This window comes from Oreochromis niloticus, linkage group LG13 (genome assembly GCF_001858045.2).
Source record: "Oreochromis niloticus isolate F11D_XX linkage group LG13, O_niloticus_UMD_NMBU, whole genome shotgun sequence".
NCBI classification, from domain to species: domain Eukaryota; kingdom Metazoa; phylum Chordata; class Actinopteri; order Cichliformes; family Cichlidae; genus Oreochromis; species Oreochromis niloticus.
The window spans coordinates 1-21,874 of NC_031978.2; the positions used below are offsets into that span (position 1 = coordinate 1).

At 46.1% G+C, this 21,874-nt stretch overlaps 1 protein-coding gene and 12 non-coding genes across 13 annotated transcripts; 4 read left to right on the forward strand and 9 right to left on the reverse strand.

The window, feature by feature from the left end:
- The first annotated feature begins 2,341 nt into the window (after window positions 1-2,341).
- On the forward strand, window positions 2,342-2,415 carry trnat-cgu (transfer RNA threonine (anticodon CGU)). The gene has a single exon. It is a non-coding gene; the product is annotated as a tRNA-Thr (tRNA).
- A 363-nt stretch (window positions 2,416-2,778) lies between these two features.
- trnat-agu (transfer RNA threonine (anticodon AGU)) lies at window positions 2,779-2,852 on the reverse strand. Its single transcript has one exon. It is a non-coding gene; the product is annotated as a tRNA-Thr (tRNA).
- Window positions 2,853-5,254: 2,402 nt separating this feature from the next.
- On the reverse strand, window positions 5,255-5,328 carry trnat-ugu (transfer RNA threonine (anticodon UGU)). Its single transcript has one exon. It is a non-coding gene; the product is annotated as a tRNA-Thr (tRNA).
- Window positions 5,329-5,444: 116 nt separating this feature from the next.
- On the forward strand, window positions 5,445-5,518 carry trnat-cgu (transfer RNA threonine (anticodon CGU)). Its single transcript has one exon. It is a non-coding gene; the product is annotated as a tRNA-Thr (tRNA).
- Window positions 5,519-5,883: 365 nt separating this feature from the next.
- On the reverse strand, window positions 5,884-5,957 carry trnat-agu (transfer RNA threonine (anticodon AGU)). Its single transcript has one exon. It is a non-coding gene; the product is annotated as a tRNA-Thr (tRNA).
- Window positions 5,958-8,363: 2,406 nt separating this feature from the next.
- On the reverse strand, window positions 8,364-8,437 carry trnat-ugu (transfer RNA threonine (anticodon UGU)). The gene has a single exon. It is a non-coding gene; the product is annotated as a tRNA-Thr (tRNA).
- Window positions 8,438-8,553: 116 nt separating this feature from the next.
- Window positions 8,554-8,626, forward strand: trnat-cgu (transfer RNA threonine (anticodon CGU)). The gene has a single exon. It is a non-coding gene; the product is annotated as a tRNA-Thr (tRNA).
- A 365-nt stretch (window positions 8,627-8,991) lies between these two features.
- trnat-agu (transfer RNA threonine (anticodon AGU)) lies at window positions 8,992-9,065 on the reverse strand. The gene has a single exon. It is a non-coding gene; the product is annotated as a tRNA-Thr (tRNA).
- A 2,409-nt stretch (window positions 9,066-11,474) lies between these two features.
- On the reverse strand, window positions 11,475-11,548 carry trnat-ugu (transfer RNA threonine (anticodon UGU)). The gene has a single exon. It is a non-coding gene; the product is annotated as a tRNA-Thr (tRNA).
- Window positions 11,549-11,665: 117 nt separating this feature from the next.
- Window positions 11,666-11,739, forward strand: trnat-cgu (transfer RNA threonine (anticodon CGU)). Its single transcript has one exon. It is a non-coding gene; the product is annotated as a tRNA-Thr (tRNA).
- Window positions 11,740-12,104: 365 nt separating this feature from the next.
- trnat-agu (transfer RNA threonine (anticodon AGU)) lies at window positions 12,105-12,178 on the reverse strand. Its single transcript has one exon. It is a non-coding gene; the product is annotated as a tRNA-Thr (tRNA).
- A 7,245-nt stretch (window positions 12,179-19,423) lies between these two features.
- trnat-ugu (transfer RNA threonine (anticodon UGU)) lies at window positions 19,424-19,497 on the reverse strand. Its single transcript has one exon. It is a non-coding gene; the product is annotated as a tRNA-Thr (tRNA).
- A 352-nt stretch (window positions 19,498-19,849) lies between these two features.
- Window positions 19,850-21,761, reverse strand: prorsd1 (prolyl-tRNA synthetase domain containing 1). Its single transcript, XM_003459156.5, has 4 exons — window positions 21,610-21,761; window positions 20,709-20,834; window positions 20,546-20,635; window positions 19,850-20,460 (listed from the first exon to the last, which is right to left on the reverse strand). The coding sequence occupies exons 1-4, from the start codon at window positions 21,688-21,690 to the stop codon at window positions 20,248-20,250; spliced, it is 510 nt and encodes a 169-aa protein (XP_003459204.1). The 5' UTR covers window positions 21,691-21,761; the 3' UTR covers window positions 19,850-20,247.
- Between the last annotated feature and the right edge of the window lie 113 nt (window positions 21,762-21,874).

Genomic DNA, 21,874 nt, shown 5'->3' on the forward strand with positions numbered 1-21,874 from the left:
GACTGATTCAACAGGGTGAGTCTGACAAGTTGTCCCAAAATGTCTCGGTAGCTGACGTTTTGTGGACTTTTACTCCAGCCAGTCTTTTTGTGGTCGCAATCTGGTCGTCTTCTTTTGGGTCCATTTTGGTAATACATTAGGGTTATGATAGGGCAGAGAATGGCAGTGCTCTAATCATTGCCGGTTTCTGAACAATCATTCCAGCTAAATCAACTGCTGTTGAGTTTGCAGGTTAGACCGTGTTGCTTTGGATGCTCTCTTCCACAGTGGGTGGGAGATACCGACAAGGCAGAGCCGGTCTCTGTGTAGCACTCTTTCAGGCCCATCTGTTCCTTCAGGCACCACAACAAAACAGGAGAGTCCTGAATCTGTCTGATTACAGTGACACGGTTCGGCTCCAGATCAGCGATTTGTGCTTACCCCTGATGGCAACAGTCCTCAAAACAACTCTATTTCCTTGGCAGGGTGGATTCCGCACTTTTACTGTCAAACCTTTGTTTGATTCGCAAGCACTCTTTTGACTGTGCTCAATGGCTAACTGGTAGCTTTCTGCAAGACTCTCTCAGCTCTCCAGATCTAATTTCTGTTCACGTAGCCAATCGGAAAGAGACATCTGCAGCAGGGGCATGGCCCAGCTACATCAGTTTGACAGGAATCTGCTGTATTGCAGAGCCTCAATAGCCAACATTGTACTCGTGCAGACGATGGTACTGCTGCCTCCTCCTCAAGAGTTGAAGATACTCATGTCTCTTGCATACTGCCTTACGCCTCAGTTGGAAATCAGGCTCTTTGTTGCGGCGCAAGAGTTGTGCGTAAAGCCTCAATGCCATTTTCCTCATCATTAGAACTCTGATAGTATTCAAGGCATGCAGATACGGACGTCTCAACAGCCCATCTGCATCTTGGTTGTTCTTCCCAGCGCTATACTCAATATCAAATGAAAAGTGGAGTACGGCCAGCGTGCCTACTGCGTCCAACTTTGCAGATGTTAAAACGTATGTGAGTGGATTTATTGTCTGTCATCACTGTAAATTTTGCTCCAGAGATAGCGGAAAACGTTCTGGGTGACAGTCATTGACAGAGGAAGTCAAGCTTGTGTGCAGGGTACCTTTGCTCGGACTTGGAGACCCTACTGGCATAGGCAATGACTCTTAACTTGCTGTTCTTGTTTAAGGCTGCACCGAGACGTGGGCGCTTGCATCGGTGTGCACAATATAATGTTTCTTTGGATCTGCAAACCCAACAGGAGCTGTTGTGTGAGCTTGTGAATCAATGTCTTAAAAGTATCTTCAGAGGTTGGGGTCCATTTTTCATGAAAAGGCTTTTGAGATCCGCACTTGTAGAAACCTTGCGGTTTCTGCCAGACAGACTGGATTTCTCTTCAGTGGGAGGCAACCAGGCTTAAGTGATTAAGGGTGTTGCAGCTTGGATAGTCTTTATAAACCTCCTGTAATATCCAGTGAACCCAAGGAAAGACTTAAGCTACTTGATGTTAGCTGGTCTTGGCCGGTAGTGAGGGCAGCTGGATCTGTTTTGACCCCTTCTGATGATACAACACGGCCGAGATATTGGACAGATGTCCCGAAGAACTGACATTTCTCTGGCGACAGCTTTAAAGTAAATTCTTTCATCCTATGGAGGACTTCAGCGATCGTTCCTCATGGTTCTCAAGTGTAGCTGAGAAAGAGTGACATCATCAAGAAAAACCAAGACCTGACTCAAATTCCTGCTGCCTATACACTTTTCCAAACATAAGAGGAAACAAGAAAACTAGAACACCTTCTTATGCTGTTTTTAATAGAGAACACTACGGCATTTATTTTAACACATCACCTAACAGTCGTACCTTCTCTTATGAGAACTCTAATGATTTGCAGAATCTTGACAATACTTTTGGGACAAAAGCTTAATATAACCCTGCCTCAGCCAGTTTCTATATTGGTCCGTTTACTCTGTTGTTACAGTTGGGCAGTTTGATGTTTTAGTACACTTTGAGTATGGAATCTTTCACCTGCATGTGGAGCACAGCTGTGGGGTGTCCTTTGCTAAATCTTTAGTGCCTCCACACTTGAGATTCAACAACTTACTTTCTTCTATTTTGACATTAAGGAAAGCTTGCCTACACAGATTCTCTTATTTTGAAACAGCTCAACAGGCACTGCTGGGATTTGAACCCAGGATCTCCTGTTTACAAGCAGGTGCTTTGACCGGCTAAGCTACAGTGCCTCCTTCAGGGAAGGGAAAAACCAAGTAAATCAGAACCTCTGCAGACACAGTTTTGAATGGGTTGCTGACATTTTCCCCACCAGCTGTTGGACAGTAGCCAGAGGAAACAGCTCAAGGCGCTGTGGCTTAGCTGGCCAAAGCACCTGTCTCGTAAACAGGAGATCCTGGGTTCAAATCCCAGCAGTGCCTTGCCTCCCTACCAATGCCATTACATTTCATTAACGAGTGCTGATGGCGGGAAGCATTGGGAGTTATGCTTTCTTCCTTCATTTCTAAGAAGAGGATATAATGAAAATTTAGACATGCCCAAGACATCAATATCGGGTGAACAACCCTCAGAAGCTCCAGTAGGGGTTTAATGCCTGGGACCCTCCAGCATTTGTTCTAGAACTGACGAATCTTCTTGGATCAGGTGAAAAGAAGTTTTTGAAGCTTTCAAGAGTACCGTGAGGTGGATAACTCAGCACATACACAGACTTTCAAGATTTCCTAACTCCAAGATTAAGAATGCAATCAACACTGTGAAGAAGATGGTTTCCAAAGGTAACAGGAAGGCACTGCTGGGATTTGAACCCAGGATCTCCTGTTTACTAGACAGGCGCTTTGACCAGCTAAGCCACAGCGCCTCCTGCTGTCATGCAAACTGATCGTACCTGGTATTAGCTGGTACTGCAGAAGGAGATGAGTTCAATTTTGTAACTTTTGTGCACTATAAATGTAGGATATGGTTAAATAGTCCAACAAGTAACTTCCTGTTCCTAACTTCTTCAATGACCTGAGTGGAAACATCATAAGGTGAAGGAGAATCTTTTGAGACTGATTCAACAGGGTGAGTCTGAACAAGTTGTCCCAAAATGTCTCCGGTAGCTGACGTTTTGTGGACTTTTACTCCAGCCAGTCTTTTTGTGGTGCAATCTGGTCGTCTTCTTTGGGTCCATTTGGTAATACATTAGGGTTATGATAGGGCAGAGAATGGCAGTGCTCTAATCATTGCCGGTTTCTGAACAATCATTCCCAGCTAAATCAACTGCTGGTGAGTTTGCAGGTTTAGACCGTGTTGCTTTGGATGCTGTCTCTTCCACAGTGGGTGGGAGATACCGACAAGGCAAGAGCCGGTCTCTGTGTAGCACTCTTTCAGGCCCATCTGTTCCTTCAGGCACCACAACAAAACAGGAGAGTCCTGAATCTGTCTGATTACAGTGGACAGGTTCGGCTCCACCGATCAGCGATTTTGTGCTTACCCCTGATGGCAACAGTCCTCAAAACAACTCTATTTCCTTGGCAAGGGTGGATTCCCGCACTTTGTTGTCAAACCTTTGTTTGATTCGCAAAGCACTCTTTTGACTGTGCTCAATGGCTAACTGGTAGCTTTCTGCAAGACTCTCTCAGCTCTCCAGATCTAATTTCTGTTCACGTAGCCAATCGGAAAGAGACATCTGCAGCAGGGGGCATGGCCCAGCTACATCAGTTTGACAGGAATCTGCTGGTATTGCAGAGGCTCCAATAGCCAAACATTGTACTCGTGCAGACGATGGTACTGCTGCCTCCTCCTCAAGAGTTGAAGAATACTCATGTCTCTTGCATACTGCCTTTACGCCTCAGTCGGAAAATCAGGCTCTTTGTTGCGGCGCAAGAGTTGTGCAGTAAAGCCTTCAATGCCATTTTCCTCATCATTAGAACTCTGATCAGATATATCACAGGCATGCAGATACGGACGTCTCAACAGCCCATCTGCATCTTGGTTGTTCTTCCCAGCGCTATACTCAATATCAAAATGAAAAGTGGAAAGTACGGCCAACCAGCGATGCCTACTGCGTCCAACTTTGCAGATGTTAAAACGTATGTGAGTGGATTATTGTCTGTCATCACTGTAAATTTTGCTCCACAGAGATAGCGGAAAACGTTCTGGGTGACAGTCCACTTGACAGACAGGAAGTCAAGCTTGTGTGCAGGGTACCTTTGCTCGGACTTGGAGAGACCCTACTGGCATAGGCAATGACTCTTAACTTGCTCTCCTGTTCTTGTTATAAGGCTGCACTGAGAACATGGGCGCTTGCATCGGTGTGCACAGTATAATGTTTCTTTGGATCTGCAAACCCAAGAACAGGAGCTGTTGTGTGAGCTTGTGAATCAATGTCTTAAAAGTATCTTCAGAGGTTGGGGTCCATTTTTCATGAAAGGCTTTTTGAGATCCGCACTTGTAGAAACCTTGCGGTTTCTGCCAGACAGACTGGATTTTCTCTTCAGTGGGAGGCAACCAGCGCTTAAGTGATTAAGGGGTGTTGCAAGCTTGGAATAGTCTTTTACAAACCTCCTGTAATATCCAGTGAACCCAAGGAAAGACTTAAGCTACTTGATGTTAGCTGGTCTTGGCCGGGTAGTGAGGGCAGCTGGATCTGTTTTGACCCCTTCTGATGATACAACACGGCCGAGATATTGGACAGATGTCCCGAAGAACTGACATTTCTCTGGCGACAGCTTTAAAGTAAATTCTTTCATCCTATGGAGGACCTTCAGCGATCGTTCCTCATGGTTCTCAAGTGTAGCTGAGAAAAGAGTGACATCATCAAGAAAAACCAAGACCTGACTCAAATTCCTGCTGCCTATACACTTTTCCATAACATAAGAGGAAACAAGAAAACTAGAACACCTTCTTATGCTGTTTTTAATAGAGAACACTACGGCATTTATTTTAACACAACACCTAACAGTCGTACCTTCTCTTATGAGGAACTCTAATGATTTGCAGAATCTTGACAATACTTTTGGGACAAAAGCTTAATATAACCCTGCCTCAGCCAGTTTCTATATTGGTCCGTTTATGTCTGTTGTTACAGTTGGGCAGTTTGATGTTTTAGTACACTTTGAGTATGGAATCTTTTCACCTGCATGTGGAGCACAGCTGCTGGGGTGTCCTTTGCTAAATCTTTAGTGCCTCCACACTTGAGATTCAACAACTTACTTTCTTCTATTTTGACATTAAGGAAAGCTTGCCTACACAGATTCTCTTATTTTGAAACAGCTCAACAGGCACTGCTGGGATTTGAACCCAGGATCTCCTGTTTACAAGGCAGGTGCTTTGACCGGCTAAGCTACAGTGCCTCCTTCAGGGAAGGGAAAACCAAGTAAATCAGAACCTCTGCAGACACAGTTTTGAATGGGTTGGTGACATTTTTCCCCACCAGCTGTTGGACAGTAGCCAGAGGAAGACAGCTCAAGGCGCTGTGGCTTAGCTGGCCAAAGCACCTGTCTCGTAAACAGGAGATCCTGGGTTCAAATCCCAGCAGTGCCTTGCCTCCCTACCAATGCCATTACATTTCATTAACGAGTGCTGATGGCGGGAAGCATTGGGAGTTGTGCTTTCTCTCCTTCATTTCTAAGAAGAGGATATAATGAAAATTTAGACATGCCCAAGACATCAATATCGGGTGAACAACCCTCAGAAGCTCCAGTAGGGGTTTAATGCCTGGGACCCTCCAGCATTTGTTCTAGAACTGACGAATCTTCTTGGATCAGGTGAAAAGAAGTTTTTGAAGCTTTCAAGAGTACCGTGAGGTGGATAACTCAGCACATACACAGACTTTCAAAGATTTCCTAACTCCAAGATTAAGAATGCAATCAACACTGTGAAGAAGATGGTTTCCAAAGGTAACAGGAAGGCACTGCTGGGATTTGAACCCAGGATCTCCTGTTTACTAGACAGGCGCTTTGACCAGCTAAGCCACAGCGCCTCCTGCTGTCATGCAAACTGATCGTACCTGGTATTAGCTGGTACTGCAGAAGGAGATGAGTTCAATTTTGTAACTTTTGTGCACTATAAATGTAGGATATGGTTAAATAGTCCAACAAGTAACTTCCTGTTCCTAACTTCTTCAATGACCTGAGTGGAAACATCATAAGGTGAAGGAGAATCTTTTGAGACTGATTCAACAGGGTGAGTCTGAACAAGTTGTCCCAAAATGTCTCCGGTAGCTGACGTTTTGTGGACTTTTACTCCAGCCAGTCTTTTTGTGGTGGCAATCTGGTCGTCTTCTTTGGGTCCATTTGGTAATACATTAGGGTTATTATAGGGCAGAGAATGGCAGTGCTCTAATCATTGCCGGTTTCTGAACAATCATTCCCAGCTAAATCAACTGCTGTTGAGTTTGCAGGTTTAGACCGTGTTGCTTTGGATGCTGTCTCTTCCACAGTGGGTGGGAGATACCGACAAGGCAAGAGCCGGTCTCTGTGTAGCACTCTTTCAGGCCCATCTGTTCCTTCAGGCACCACAACAAAACAGGAGAGTCCTGAATCTGTCTGATTACAGTGGACAGGGTTCGGCTCCACCGATCAGCGATTTTGTGCTTACCCCTGATGGCAACAGTCCTCAAAACAACTCTATTTCCTTGGCAAGGGTGGATTCCCGCACTTTGTGTCAAACCTTTGTTTGATTCGCAAAGCACTCTTTTGACTGTGCTCAATGGCTAACTGGTAGCTTTCTGCAAGACTCTCTCAGCTCTCCAGATCTAATTTCTGTTCACGTAGCCAATCGGAAAGAGACATCTGCAGCAGGGGGCATGGCCCAGCTACATCAGTTTGACAGGAATCTGCTGGTATTGCAGAGGCTCCAATAGCCAAACATTGTACTCGTGCAGACGATGGTACTGCTGCCTCCTCCTCAAGAGTTGAAGAATACTCATGTCTCTTGCATACTGCCTTTACCGCCTCAGTTGGAAAATCAGGCTCTTTGTTGCGGCGCAAGAGTTGTGCAGTAAAGCCTTCAATGCCATTTTCCTCATCATTAGAACTCTGATCAGATATATCACAGGCATGCAGATACGGACGTCTCAACAGCCCATCTGCATCTTGGTTGTTCTTCCAGCGCTATACTCAATATCAAAATGAAAAGTGGAAAGTACGGCCAACCAGCGATGCCCTACTGCGTCCAACTTTGCAGATGTTAAAACGTATGTGAGTGGATTATTGTCTGTCATCACTGTAAATTTTGCTCCACAGAGATAGCGGAAAACGTTCTGGGTGACAGTCCACTTGACAGACAGGAAGTCAAGCTTGTGTGCAGGGTACCTTTGCTCGGACTTGGAGAGACCCCTACTGGCATAGGCAATGACTCTTAACTTGCTCTCCTGTTCTTGTTATAAGGCTGCACTGAGAACATGGGCGCTTGCATCGGTGTGCACAGTATAATGTTTCTTTGGATCTGCAAACCCAAGAACAGGAGCTGTTGTGTGAGCTTGTGAATCAATGTCTTAAAAGTATCTTCAGAGGTTGGGGTCCATTTTTCATGAAAAGGCTTTTTGAGATCCGCACTTGTAGAAACCTTGCGGTTTCTGCCAGACAGACTGGATTTTCTCTTCAGTGGGAGGCAACCAGCGCTTAAGTGATTAAGGGGTGTTGCAAGCTTGGAATAGTCTTTTACAAACCTCCTGTAATATCCAGTGAACCCAAGGAAAGACTTAAGCTACTTGATGTTAGCTGGTCTTGGCCGGGTAGTGAGGGCAGCTGGATCTGTTTTGACCCCTTCTGATGATACAACACGGCCGAGATATTGGACAGATGTCCCGAAGAACTGACATTTCTCTGGCGACAGCTTTAAAGTAAATTCTTTCATCCTATGGAGGACCTTCAGCGATCGTTCCTCATGGTTCTCAAGTGTAGCTGAGAAAAGAGTGACATCATCAAGAAAAACCAAGACCTGACTCAAATTCCTGCTGCCTATACACTTTTCCATAACATAAGAGGAAACAAGAAAACTAGAACACCTTCTTATGCTGTTTTTAATAGAGAACACTACGGCATTTATTTTAACACATCACCTAACAGTCGTACCTTCTCTTATGAGGAACTCTAATGATTTGCAGAATCTTGACAATACTTTTGGGACAAAAGCTTAATATAACCCTGCCTCAGCCAGTTTCTATATTGGTCCGTTTACGTCTGTTGTTACAGTTGGGCAGTTTGATGTTTTAGTACACTTTGAGTATGGAATCTTTTCACCTGCATGTGGAGCACAGCTGCTGGGGTGTCCTTTGCTAAATCTTTAGTGCCTCCACACTTGAGATTCAACAACTTACTTTCTTCTATTTTGACATTAAGGAAAGCTTGCCTACACAGATTCTCTTATTTTGAAACAGCTCAACAGGCACTGCTGGGATTTGAACCCAGGATCTCCTGTTTACAAGACAGGTGCTTTGACCGGCTAAGCTACAGTGCCTCCTTCAGGGAAGGGAAAAACCAAGTAAATCAGAACCTCTGCAGACACAGTTTGAATGGGTTGGTGACATTTTTCCCCACCAGCTGTTGGACAGTAGCCAGAGGAAGACAGCTCAAGGCGCTGTGGCTTAGCTGGCCAAAGCACTGTCTCGTAAACAGGAGATCCTGGGTTCAAATCCCAGCAGTGCCTTGCCTCCCTACCAATGCCATTACATTTCATTAACGAGTGCTGATGGCGGGAAGCATTGGGAGTTATGCTTTCTCTCCTTCATTTCTAAGAAGAGGATATAATGAAAATTTAGACATGCCCAAGACATCAATATCGGGTGAACAACCCTCAGAAGCTCCAGTAGGGGTTTAATGCCTGGGACCCTCCAGCATTTGTTCTAGAACTGACGAATCTTCTTGGATCAGGTGAAAAGAAGTTTTTGAAGCTTTCAAGAGTACCGTGAGGTGGATAACTCAGCACATACACAGACTTTTAAAGATTTCCTAACTCCAAGATTAAGAATGCAATCAACACTGTGAAGAAGATGGTTTCCAAAGGTAACAGGAAGGCACTGCTGGGATTTGAACCCAGGATCTCCTGTTTACTAGACAGGCGCTTTGACCAGCTAAGCCACAGCGCCTCCTGCTATCATGCAAACTGATCGTACCTGGTATTAGCTGGTACTGCAGAAGGAGATGAGTTCAATTTTGTAACTTTTGTGCACTATAAATGTAGGATATGGTTAAATAGTCCAACAAGTAACTTCCTGTTCCTAACTTCTTCAATGACCTGAGTGGAAACATCATAAGGTGAAGGAGAATCTTTTGAGACTGATTCAACAGGGTGAGTCTGAACAAGTTGTCCCAAAATGTCTCCGGTAGCTGACGTTTTGTGGACTTTTACTCCAGCCAGTCTTTTTGTGGTGGCAATCTGGTCGTCTTCTTTGGGTCCATTTGGTAATACATTAGGGTTATTATAGGGCAGAGAATGGCAGTGCTCTAATCATTGCCGGTTTCTGAACAATCATTCCCAGCTAAATCAACTGCTGTTGAGTTTGCAGGTTTAGACCGTGTTGCTTTGGATGCTGTCTCTTCCACAGTGGGTGGGAGATACCGACAAGGCAAGAGCCGGTCTCTGTGTAGCACTCTTTCAGGCCCATCTGTTCCTTCAGGCACCACAACAAAACAGGAGAGTCCTGAATCTGTCTGATTACAGTGGACAGGGTTCGGCTCCACCGATCAGCGATTTTGTGCTTACCCCTGATGGCAACAGTCCTCAAAACAACTCTATTTCCCTTGGCAAGGGTGGATTCCCGCACTTTGTTGTCAAACCTTTGTTTGATTCGCAAAGCACTCTTTTGACTGTGCTCAATGGCTAACTGGTAGCTTTCTGCAAGACTCTCTCAGCTCTCCAGATCTAATTTCTGTTCACGTAGCCAATCGGAAAGAGACATCTGCAGCAGGGGGCATGGCCCAGCTACATCAGTTTGACAGGAATCTGCTGGTATTGCAGAGGCTCCAATAGCCAAACATTGTACTCGTGCAGACGATGGTACTGCTGCCTCCTCCTCAAGAGTTGAAGAATACTCATGTCTCTTGCATACTGCCTTTACCGCCTCAGTTGGAAAATCAGGCTCTTTGTTGCGGCGCAAGAGTTGTGCAGTAAAGCCTTCAATGCCATTTTCCTCATCATTAGAACTCTGATCAGATATATCACAGGCATGCAGATACGGACGTCTCAACAGCCCATCTGCATCTTGGTTGTTCTTCCCAGCGCTATACTCAATATCAAAATGAAAAGTGGAAAGTACGGCCAACCAGCGATGCCCTACTGCGTCCAACTTTGCAGATGTTAAAACGTATGTGAGTGGATTATTGTCTGTCATCACTGTAAATTTTGCTCCACAGAGATAGCGGAAAACGTTCTGGGTGACAGTCCACTTGACAGACAGGAAGTCAAGCTTGTGTGCAGGGTACCTTTGCTCGGACTTGGAGAGACCCCTACTGGCATAGGCAATGACTCTTAACTTGCTCTCCTGTTCTTGTTATAAGGCTGCACTGAGAACATGGGCGCTTGCATCGGTGTGCACAGTATAATGTTTCTTTGGATCTGCAAACCCAAGAACAGGAGCTGTTGTGTGAGCTTGTGAATCAATGTCTTAAAAGTATCTTCAGAGGTTGGGGTCCATTTTTCATGAAAAGGCTTTTTGAGATCCGCACTTGTAGAAACCTTGCGGTTTCTGCCAGACAGACTGGATTTTCTCTTCAGTGGGAGGCAACCAGCGCTTAAGTGATTAAGGGGTGTTGCAAGCTTGGAATAGTCTTTTACAAACCTCCTGTAATATCCAGTGAACCCAAGGAAAGACTTAAGCTACTTGATGTTAGCTGGTCTTGGCCGGGTAGTGAGGGCAGCTGGATCTGTTTTGACCCCTTCTGATGATACAACACGGCCGAGATATTGGACAGATGTCCCGAAGAACTGACATTTCTCTGGCGACAGCTTTAAAGTAAATTCTTTCATCCTATGGAGGACCTTCAGCGATCGTTCCTCATGGTTCTCAAGTGTAGCTGAGAAAAGAGTGACATCATCAAGAAAAACCAAGACCTGACTCAAATTCCTGCTGCCTATACACTTTTCCATAACATAAGAGGAAACAAGAAAACTAGAACACCTTCTTATGCTGTTTTTAATAGAGAACACTACGGCATTTATTTTAACACATCACCTAACAGTCGTACCTTCTCTTATGAGGAACTCTAATGATTTGCAGAATCTTGACAATACTTTTGGGACAAAAGCTTAATATAACCCTGCCTCAGCCAGTTTCTATATTGGTCCGTTTACGTCTGTTGTTACAGTTGGGCAGTTTGATGTTTTAGTACACTTTGAGTATGGAATCTTTTCACCTGCATGTGGAGCACAGCTGCTGGGGTGTCCTTTGCTAAATCTTTAGTGCCTCCACACTTGAGATTCAACAACTTACTTTCTTCTATTTTGACATTAAGGAAAGCTTGCCTACACAGATTCTCTTATTTTGAAACAGCTCAACAGGCACTGCTGGGATTTGAACCCAGGATCTCCTGTTTACAAGACAGGTGCTTTGACCGGCTAAGCTACAGTGCCTCCTTCAGGGAAGGGAAAAACCAAGTAAATCAGAACCTCTGCAGACACAGTTTTGAATGGGTTGGTGACATTTTTCCCCACCAGCTGTTGGACAGTAGCCAGAGGAAGACAGCTCAAGGCGCTGTGGCTTAGCTGGCCAAAGCACCTGTCTCGTAAACAGGAGATCCTGGGTTCAAATCCCAGCAGTGCCTTGCCTCCCTACCAATGCCATTACATTTCATTAACGAGTGCTGATGGCGGGAAGCATTGGGAGTTATGCTTTCTCTCCTTCATTTCTAAGAAGAGGATATAATGAAAATTTAGACATGCCCAAGACATCAATATCGGGTGAACAACCCTCAGAAGCTCCAGTAGGGGTTTAATGCCTGGGACCCTCCAGCATTTGTTCTAGAACTGACGAATCTTCTTGGATCAGGTGAAAAGAAGTTTTTGAAGCTTTCAAGAGTACCGTGAGGTGGATAACTCAGCACATACACAGACTTTTAAAGATTTCCTAACTCCAAGATTAAGAATGCAATCAACACTGTGAAGAAGATGGTTTCCAAAGGTAACAGGAAGGCACTGCTGGGATTTGAACCCAGGATCTCCTGTTTACTAGACAGGCGCTTTGACCAGCTCAGCCACAGCGCCTCCGCAGACTGATCGTACCTGGTATTAGCTGGTACTGCAGAAGGAGATGAGTTCAATTTTGTAACTTTTGTGCACTATAAATGTAGGATATGGTTAAATAGTCCAACAAGTAACTTCCTGTTCCTAACTTCTTCAATGACCTGAGTGGAAACATCATAAGGTGAAGGAGAATCTTTTGAGACTGATTCAACAGGGTGAGTCTGAACAAGTTGTCCCAAAATGTCTCCGGTAGCTGACGTTTTGTGGACTTTTACTCCAGCCAGTCTTTTTGTGGTGGCAATCTGGTCGTCTTCTTTGGGTCCATTTGGTAATACATTAGGGTTATTATAGGGCAGAGAATGGCAGTGCTCTAATCATTGCCGGTTTCTGAACAATCATTCCCAGCTAAATCAACTGCTGTTGAGTTTGCAGGTTTAGACCGTGTTGCTTTGGATGCTGTCTCTTCCACAGTGGGTGGGAGATACCGACAAGGCAAGAGCCGGTCTCTGTGTAGAACTCTTTCAGGCCCATCTGTTCCTTCAGGCACCACAACAAAAACAGGAGAGTCCTGAATCTGTCCGATTACAGTGGACAGGGTTCGGCTCCACCGATCAGCGATTTTGTGCTTACCCCTGATGGCAACAGTCCTCAAAACAACTCTATTTCCCTTGGCAAGGGTGGATTCCCGCACTTTGTTGTCAAACCTTTGTTTGATTCGCAAAGCACTCTTTTGACTGTGCTCAATGGCTAACTGGTAGCTTTCTGCAAGACTCTCTCAGCTCTCCAGATCTAATTTCTGTTCACGTAGCCAATCGGAAAGAGACATCTGCAGCAGGGGGCATGGCCCAGCTACATCAGTTTGACAGGAATCTGCTGGTATTGCAGAGGCTCCAATAGCCAAACATTGTACTCGTGCAGACGATGGTACTGCTGCCTCCTCCTCAAGAGTTGAAGAATACTCATGTCTCTTGCATACTGCCTTTACCGCCTCAGTCGGAAAATCAGGCTCTTTGTTGCGGCGCAAGAGTTGTGCAGTAAAGCCTTCAATGCCATTTTCCTCATCATTAGAACTCTGATCAGATATATCACAGGCATGCAGATACGAACGTCTCAACAGCCCATCTGCATCTTGGTTGTTCTTCCCAGCGCTATACTCAATATCAAAATGAAAAGTGGAAAGTACGGCCAACCAGCGATGCCCTACTGCGTCCAACTTTGCAGATGTTAAAACGTATGTGAGTGGATTATTGTCTGTCATCACTGTAAATTTTGCTCCACAGAGATAGCGGAAAACGTTCTGGGTGACAGTCCACTTGACAGACAGGAAGTCAAGCTTGTGTGCAGGGTACCTTTGCTCGGACTTGGAGAGACCCCTACTGGCATAGGCAATGACTCTTAACTTGCTCTCCTGTTCTTGTTATAAGGCTGCACTGAGAACATGGGCGCTTGCATCGGTGTGCACAGTATAATGTTTCTTTGGATCTGCAAACCCAAGAACAGGAGCTGTTGTGTGAGCTTGTGAATCAATGTCTTAAAAGTATCTTCAGAGGTTGGGGTCCATTTTTCATGAAAAGGCTTTTTGAGATCCGCACTTGTAGAAACCTTGCGGTTTCTGCCAGACAGACTGGATTTTCTCTTCAGTGGGAGGCAACCAGCGCTTAAGTGATTAAGGGGTGTTGCAAGCTTGGAATAGTCTTTTACAAACCTCCTGTAATATCCAGTGAACCCAAGGAAAGACTTAAGCTACTTGATGTTAGCTGGTCTTGGCCGGGTAGTGTTAGAATATAAGTAATAAAAGATAAAAAATCACTCCAGGCGTCATCAGCATACTTTGTGGAAATTACAGATTACATCATGGCAAAAGCATTTTTCAGACCCCTCATTCCCCCTTTTGACCTCTGACTGACCAGAGGTCACCATACTTTCAGGTGCTTCACTCCTCGTCCCACACAGCGACTCCCATGTCCATCAAAGGCATCATGGGTATGTGGGCTTCTGCTCCTGAATCCACTGCCTTCGTGATCACCTTTTCTGACAGAGCTCGGGCACAAGGAATGAGACAACAGCCACAGGTCACCAAAATACCCACCAACACAGCTAATGAAAGCATAATGGGAAGTACAAACCCTTTCCACTGTCCGAAGACCGAGGTCATCCAGCCCTCCAGTGGATTCTCAAATCCCGAATGTTCGTGCATGGTCTTAGAGAGCGTTTTCAGCCCCTCTAAAGCTCGAGTGACTGACCCGTCTGGAGCCGTGTTATTAGGAATAAAAGTACAGCATTGATCACCGAACATCGCACATACACCGCCTCGTTCTGCTAACAGCATGTCTAAAGCCATTCTATTCTGCACCCCCATCAACGAGGTCGGACCCACTTGCTCCACTAGCCCTTCCATCCCATCTCGAGTAAGGTTAGAGAGTCTCAGCAGATTATAGTGAACATAATTAATTCTATCCACATTCTTGTTAGGGGTCACAGGAAAGAGAGCAGCGATTATTGGAATATTTTCAAACCCGGCAGCTATTTGATCTGCCAGCTTATACTCATTTGGAACTCCCCGGGGCACCCCTATTGAGTCTATCCAGGTCGGCGAGTCCATCCTAGGATCATAAGCATGTGTTCCCTCAGCCCCTCTTTTTCCCAGAACGTGTCTCTTGCGCCTAGCTGTCAGTGTGCGCGTGTCGTGCTGTGGGATTGCCTTCACCCGGTTTCCTATTAACATAAGTGGCGCACCTAGCCTCACCATTGCGCACGTCCCCACGCTTCCCAGAGGAACACGAGCCAAGAGAGTTTTGTGTCCACAGTAATAATAAAGCCCACTTCTAGCCCAGGTCCCAATCAAAGTGTTTGCATCACTTACATTGTTTGTGGTTCTCCCCGTTTTGGTAACCGAACACCAACTTGGGTCAATTTCTCCCACCTCATATTTCACGTGATCTGTGGAGAACTTAAAACACGTATAATTATCTTTTTTCGGCATAAATGGTTCCGCCTTCGTATGTTTATTGGTTGGGGGAAATAAACTGGACAACACCGTGCAGTTTCCAGTGCTCACCACTCCTCTAGTCAGTTGCAGCATACAGTCATAGCCCCACTGATCCTCTGGATGTAGTGGTGCTGGTTCTGTGAACAAACGTGGTCTAGCCGACGCACAAGCCACACAATTTGACACTTGCTGCTCCTCGGCATTTAATGCCATCCAGTCCAGCCACAGGTTGCTGTCACTGAACCCGGTGGCGCGTTCTATCAAATCCTTTGGTTTTAACCTCGTATAATCTACCGTGAGGACTCGCCTGGCTTTTGGTTCCCGTTCCTCTGGGGCTGCGGTGGACGACTCGTTTCCTACTGGCTTGGGTTTTGGGTTGACAAGATTTATCCTAATTACCCCTGTCGGATCTGTTCCCACCATATCTATCCCGATTACCAGGTAAAACACACCTCCCGGACTTTCTGACCTAGGGAGAGCGTTCCAGGGACCCAGGGAAAGGGTGATGGGGTTCTGAGAAGTGGAAAAATCCCTCTGTATTGCTATCCCTTTTAACCCTTCAGGCACTTGCGGCTGCCACCCCACCCCGGTCCATCCTACCACATTCCCCCAACCAGGAATACACCACTGCCCTGCAGTATAAGACCCCAGGACAGCGTGACTTCCCCGACTGGAGTGAGGGCTCCCTCCCCGTGTGCATATGTCAGGGTGACTACAAATCCACACATCATATCCCCTCCAGCTGCTATTTACCCCTTCGCAATCTATCACTTCACATAAGTCAAACGTATACGCACTTGTGGACCCTTTAACGTAGTCCAACTCTAGCCCCTTATATCTGCTGAGACACCCATCCTTGATACCCAAGATTTCACGCTTTGTTCTCACCCTTGGCCCCGTTTCGGCGAACGATCCCTCTTGTGGTGCTGGAGTGGGCTGGCCTCCGGGTCCGGACAGTTCGCTTGGGTTTTTCTGCAGAGTATAAACGAGCAAACATACGGCCATAATTAATATCATCACAGACATCAAACTCACAATAACAAGTAATATTTTAATTTGTGCCCTCTCTTCATGAGGGTCTAATTCACGGCGTGGCATTTTTCAGCGTGTATTTAATGATTAAAAATAAAAGAATACAAAGCGTGGTTTTTCTGTGTCTCTTTGCTGCTTGCTTTTTCTCTTTTTCAGCTACCCTTCTCCGGCCACTCAGTTTGTGGTTGCTCCTTTCTGCAGGCGCGGCGACCTCCTCCTCAGCAGTTCTTCTTGCTTCGGCCTTTCGGGTAGACTACCGATCGGCCCGTTGCACGGGGGAGAGGATTTATTTTGCCTCTTAGATTTGTTGCCCCCCGTGTCCGGTGGCGCCGAGTCCTCGTCCACTAGGCTCTCGTCTGCTGCCGCACACTGCGTCCAATGGAACCAGGTGTCGCCTTTCCCTTTCAGCTGGACCGCTGTAGCCGTCCGCCCTGTCACCTCGTATGGACCTGTCCACCTGGGTTCCTTCCACTTGCGTTTGATGACCTTTAGCCACACCGCCTTGGCGTCAGGGACCTCTCCTTTCTCTCTGGGGTTCTCACACGTCACCTGTTTTGTGAAACTGGACACAAGGGCTTTCAACTCGTTAAAATATTCAGCATGAGACCTGTTCCTTTTCTGGGGCTGCTCCGCCGAGACCACTGTCCAAGGGGCTGGAAACTGTCTCCCGGTCAGCAGCTCGTACGGGGTAAAGCCTGTTGACTGATTCACAGAACCTCGTATGGTCATCAAAGCAATGGGGAGTGCAGCTACCCAACTTAACCCTGTTTGTGCGCATATTTTAGCCATCTTATTTTTTAAGTTCAGATTCATTCTTTCTACTTTTCCCTGAGACTGGGGATGATACACTGTCCCAAATTTATGCTGCACTCCCAACATTCTCTCTACTTCTTGCAGATCCTGGTTTTTAAAGTGTGTGCCATTATCTGATCTAATCCTTCGGGGAAACCCGTGTCGCGGAATGTAATGGTTAATCAAACACTTTATTACACTCTTCGCGTCTTCCTTCCGGGTTGGCCAAGCCTCGGGCCAGCCGGTCAAGGCATCAACACACACCAACAAATACCTCACACCACCGGGGCCTGTCTCAATCATGTCAGTGAAATCAATAACAATTTCCTCTCCTGGTCTCTCAGGCATCAAAAACTTACCCGGCTCTGGTTTCACTGCTGGTTTGGGATTGTGTGCTCCACAGATTAGACATGTTCTGGCCTTCTCCTGTACCATGTTCCTTAATTCCGGGTGCCACCATCGACACAAGTTTTTCTCCATTTGTTTTATACCCACGTGGCCCAGTCCATGAGCTTCACTTACCTTCTGCTTTGCCATTTTAGTCGTCAAAACTGGACGCCCGTCCGGGCTCCTCCACAGGCCTTCCTCCTGCCAGGCTCCTCTAGCCTGCCACACCCCCTTTTCCTCTGGGGATGCTTCCTTCTGAGCCTGTCTGACCTCCTCCAAGGTGTTGGTGCTCCCCTCTTCTTCTGCCGTTACCTGCACCATTTGTCTCTGTCCTTTGTATCCCGGACGAGCCCCCAAATGTTAAGGTTCAAAAGTTGGAGAAAAGGAGTACGGAGGGCTCACAAGCAAATAACAACTCTGGTCCGGTAGATGTGATCAAAGCAAAGATTTATTGATAACACGCATGGAGTCCGAAGCTGGGCAAAGTCAGCAATCGAACTGAACTCACAATGATTAGACAAAGGTTTTATATGGGTACAATAACAAAGCCCCCTCTTTTGCAAAAATAGACAAAGTACAGCTTACATCACTTAAACCACAAAATGTTCCTGCTAACTTTAACATAGTTTAAAGAACATTACGTCTCATCTCCATCCCGGTGTCGCCCCACGTACGCCTCCTTATCTTCCCGTAGATCAGGTATACTTCCTGTAAGCATCTGACAATCTGCCGGCACAATTTGCAATTGCAGCAAAAACACATCTTCACTTCTTACCTACCAAAATAGATCTATTATGGTGTGTATGTGTGTGTGTGAGTGTGTGTGTATGTGGGTGCCTGCTGTGTAGGCTATGTATGTGTCATGACCTCGTCTGCACCCCTGCTAACCTCACACCTCTCGTCTTAGCCAGACATAAGGCCTGTGCACATACACAGCTGAACTCTGTGTGATTTCTAGGCTAAATGTCACACTCGAACCATGAAGAAAACTCACTCAAACGGAACATAACTGAAACTTAAGACTTACTCAAAAAGATATAAGGTATAAATGATAAAAACTTAAATCTTAACTCTAAAGAATATAAGTAATAAAAGATAAAAAATCACTCCAGGCGTATGTCATGTAAGCAGGTGTGTTGCCATTCCTTTCAGAGCTCCTGTCCTCCTCACCGTGTATTGGCTGATCCTTAACGCCTGCCAAGAGTTTCTGACCTTCACTTGACCAGGAGCCACAGCTCTTTAATAAGCTCAAATGCAATCATGTGTAAAAGATTAAAATCATTTTCATAACAAAAGTTCTTTCTTCTCAGATCTACCAATATGTTTGCTCGTCTCTACTACAGTTCAATCATTGAAAATTACACTGATCAGCATACTTTGTGGAAATTACAGATTACATCATGGCAAAAGCATTTTTCAGACCCCTCATTAGTAAGGGCAGCTGGATCTGTTTTGACCCCTTCTGATGATACAACACGGCCGAGATATTGGACAGATGTCCCGAAGAACTGACATTTCTCTGGCGACAGCTTTAAAGTAAATTCTTTCATCCTATGGAGGACCTTCAGCGATCGTTCCTCATGGTTCTCAAGTGTAGCTGAGAAAAGAGTGACATCATCAAGAAAAACCAAGACCTGACTCAAATTCCTGCTGCCTATACACTTTTCCATAACATAAGAGGAAACAAGAAAACTAGAACACCTTCTTATGCTGTTTTTAATAGAGAACACTACGGCATTTATTTTAACACAACACCTAACAGTCGTACCTTCTCTTATGATTTGCAGAATCTTGACAATACTTTTGGGACAAAAGCTTAATATAACCCTGCCTCAGCCAGTTTCTATATTGGTCCGTTTATGTCTGTTGTTACAGCTGGGCAGTTTGATGTTTTAGTACACTTTGAGTATGGAATCTTTTCACCTGCATGTGGAGCACAGCTGTTGGGGTGTCCTTTGCTAAATCTTTAGTGCCTCCACACTTGAGATTCAACAACTTACTTTCTTCTATTTTGACATTAAGGAAAGCTTGCCTACACAGATTCTCTTATTTTGAAACAGCTCAACAGGCACTGCTGGGATTTGAACCCAGGATCTCCTGTTTACAAGACAGGTGCTTTGACCGGCTAAGCTACAGTGCCTCCTGCTGTTCCTCAACGTGGTTATACCTGGTATTACCTGGTACTGCAGAAGGAGATGAGTTCAATTTTTGTGCACTACGAATGTTGGCATTCAGAACATAGTGTTTGAAACAAAGCGGATTCTTAGGTTACCTCCTGGTTACTCACCAAACCCTTTAAATACTGTCAGAACCATGTGACTTGATTCTTATCTGTGTTTTTATTAAAATAAGTCAGAACTCTTTTTTTTATGTTGGGTGTAAGAGTGTAACTCTGTGATCGTCGTGTTCTACCTTCTTACGGGCTCTCTCTCTTTGTTAAGGTCAAAAGATTAAAGCATCTTTCTGATAAACTCTTAATTTAAAACCAAACAGAGATGACGAAGCTTTTTATTCTCTCGCTTTACATTTGTAGGATAATAAATAACATCCAGGGTTAAATTTCAGTGAATTAGGTTTAATTTTGGGGACTTTGCTAAACATGACAGGCTGTTAGTGAAGAGCAGCAGAACCACCACCACCGTCGAATGATGCACAGAACACAAACAGCGTGCTTGTCCGTGTGAACTTCAGATGTCATGAGAAGCTGTTTAATGTTCAGGCTGCAGATTCTCATCGCTCCCCACAAACATGTTTTTAAAATGTTCATTTTTACACTTAGAGCCTAACATGAAGCTTCTGAAGATCCTCGGCGGCAGACCACCGTATCCTGCTCTCAGCCCTACCGGGACCGCCCTCGCCTCCCCTTTTAAACCAGGCCCGGGTGCCCGTTTTACTCGAAGCACTCCAGGATGGGCTCGTGTCCTGTCTCCTTGAGGAAGCGCAGCAGGTCGTCCGGTCTGAGCCCCATGGTGGCGGCGTTGGTCATTGGGTGGAAGTAGACCATCTCATGGCCTCCTTCCACCAGGTCCCGGTCCAAGACGAACTTTACGCTGCGATCCTGATCGAAGAGCAGAGCAAGAGCCGTCGCACAGCCCTGACCCACCTGAAGGAGAGGGGAGGAGGAGTCTAAACCTGTGACCTGTGAATCCAGCTCAATAATTGGCCCTCCCTGTTTTGCTCCTTCCTACCTTCAGCTTTTCCAACATGGCTGCCTCCTCTGCAAAGCGCAGATTTCCACTCCCGACACCAAGCTTCTTGGCGAGGTCATTAAGGTTCACCTGCAGATGGAAGGAGAGGATGTGAGGTGTTAGTCTTTAGTTTTTAAGTCAGAGGTCATGTTTGGGAGCTGACCTGGCGGTCATGGCGGGCCGACACCAGCCACAGCCCCTTCTTCTTCTTGTCCTTCAGAAACAGGTTCTTGGTGACGGCGCCATTCACGCTCTGCAGGTGAGGCATCATCTCCTCCACCGTGAACACCTGCAGGAGGAGGAGAGTGGGTGAAAGCGGGCTCTTTGTGGAAGCTGGGGATGTAGTACCTCCCAGTATTACTAACATCAAAGCTCCTGCAACTCTTCCTGGTTTCCTACATTAATAAAGCTTTCTGACTGTGATGCCGTCCATCTCTGCAGGACTAAACCAAACTCTGTGGTCTGGCGCCCTCTGCAGGTCACAGCAGGTCCTGCAGCGCAAACGTGTCAGAGCAGTTTATGAAAGCTGCAGCAGACAGGAAGTACATAAATATATGCACATAAGTCACGCATTCAAAGTCATATCTGCTTTTTCACGGCGCGCTCGAGTCTGAGCGGAGCTCTAAAGCGCCCGTCCCAACGGATCCCGTTCAAAAACACTGCGCATTTCAGGTTAAACAGATTCTGCGCAAACACAGCTGACTGGGCCTAAACTTCATCACGTGATTTTAACGTGAATTCGTGTACTCGTGAATTCGGCACACACACGGCAAGCAAAGCGGCTCTTCTTTGCTTCAGCTGACAACTTTTTTACGCGCCCCCGTGTCAGTGAAACTGAAAGAGCGTGAAACTGAGGATTAAACGCGCACTTCCACAACTGTGAGCGCGCACCAGGAGACCCTGTCATGGTCACGCGTGGCGCCGAATAAAAGTGCGAGTCTCTCCGATTGTGGAAATGTCTCCGAGCATGTTTTCACGTGTTTGTATTTTCTAGAGTCAGATGGGGATGTTGAAAATGCCAGAAGCGCTAATGGGATTCGGTGTAGTCGGGCTGTCCCGTTTACCGGCGGGTGCTCCACGCAGCTCGTCTGGATGTGTAAGGTCTGCAGATGTTTCTCCAGCTGTGCGCGCAATTCCTCCGACATCTTCACGTGAGACAGCAGCTCAAACGGACATAGGTGGACCCGGCAGGTAGCAGCTGAGGAGCGGCTCTTCTTTTTCTGCAGCTGTTTTCCTGCAGCTGGCCGCTCGCTTCCTGCCACAGTGCCACCGTGTGGCTGATGAACAGACCCAGCTACTCAAACTGAGCACGGGGTGCCCACTCAGAGT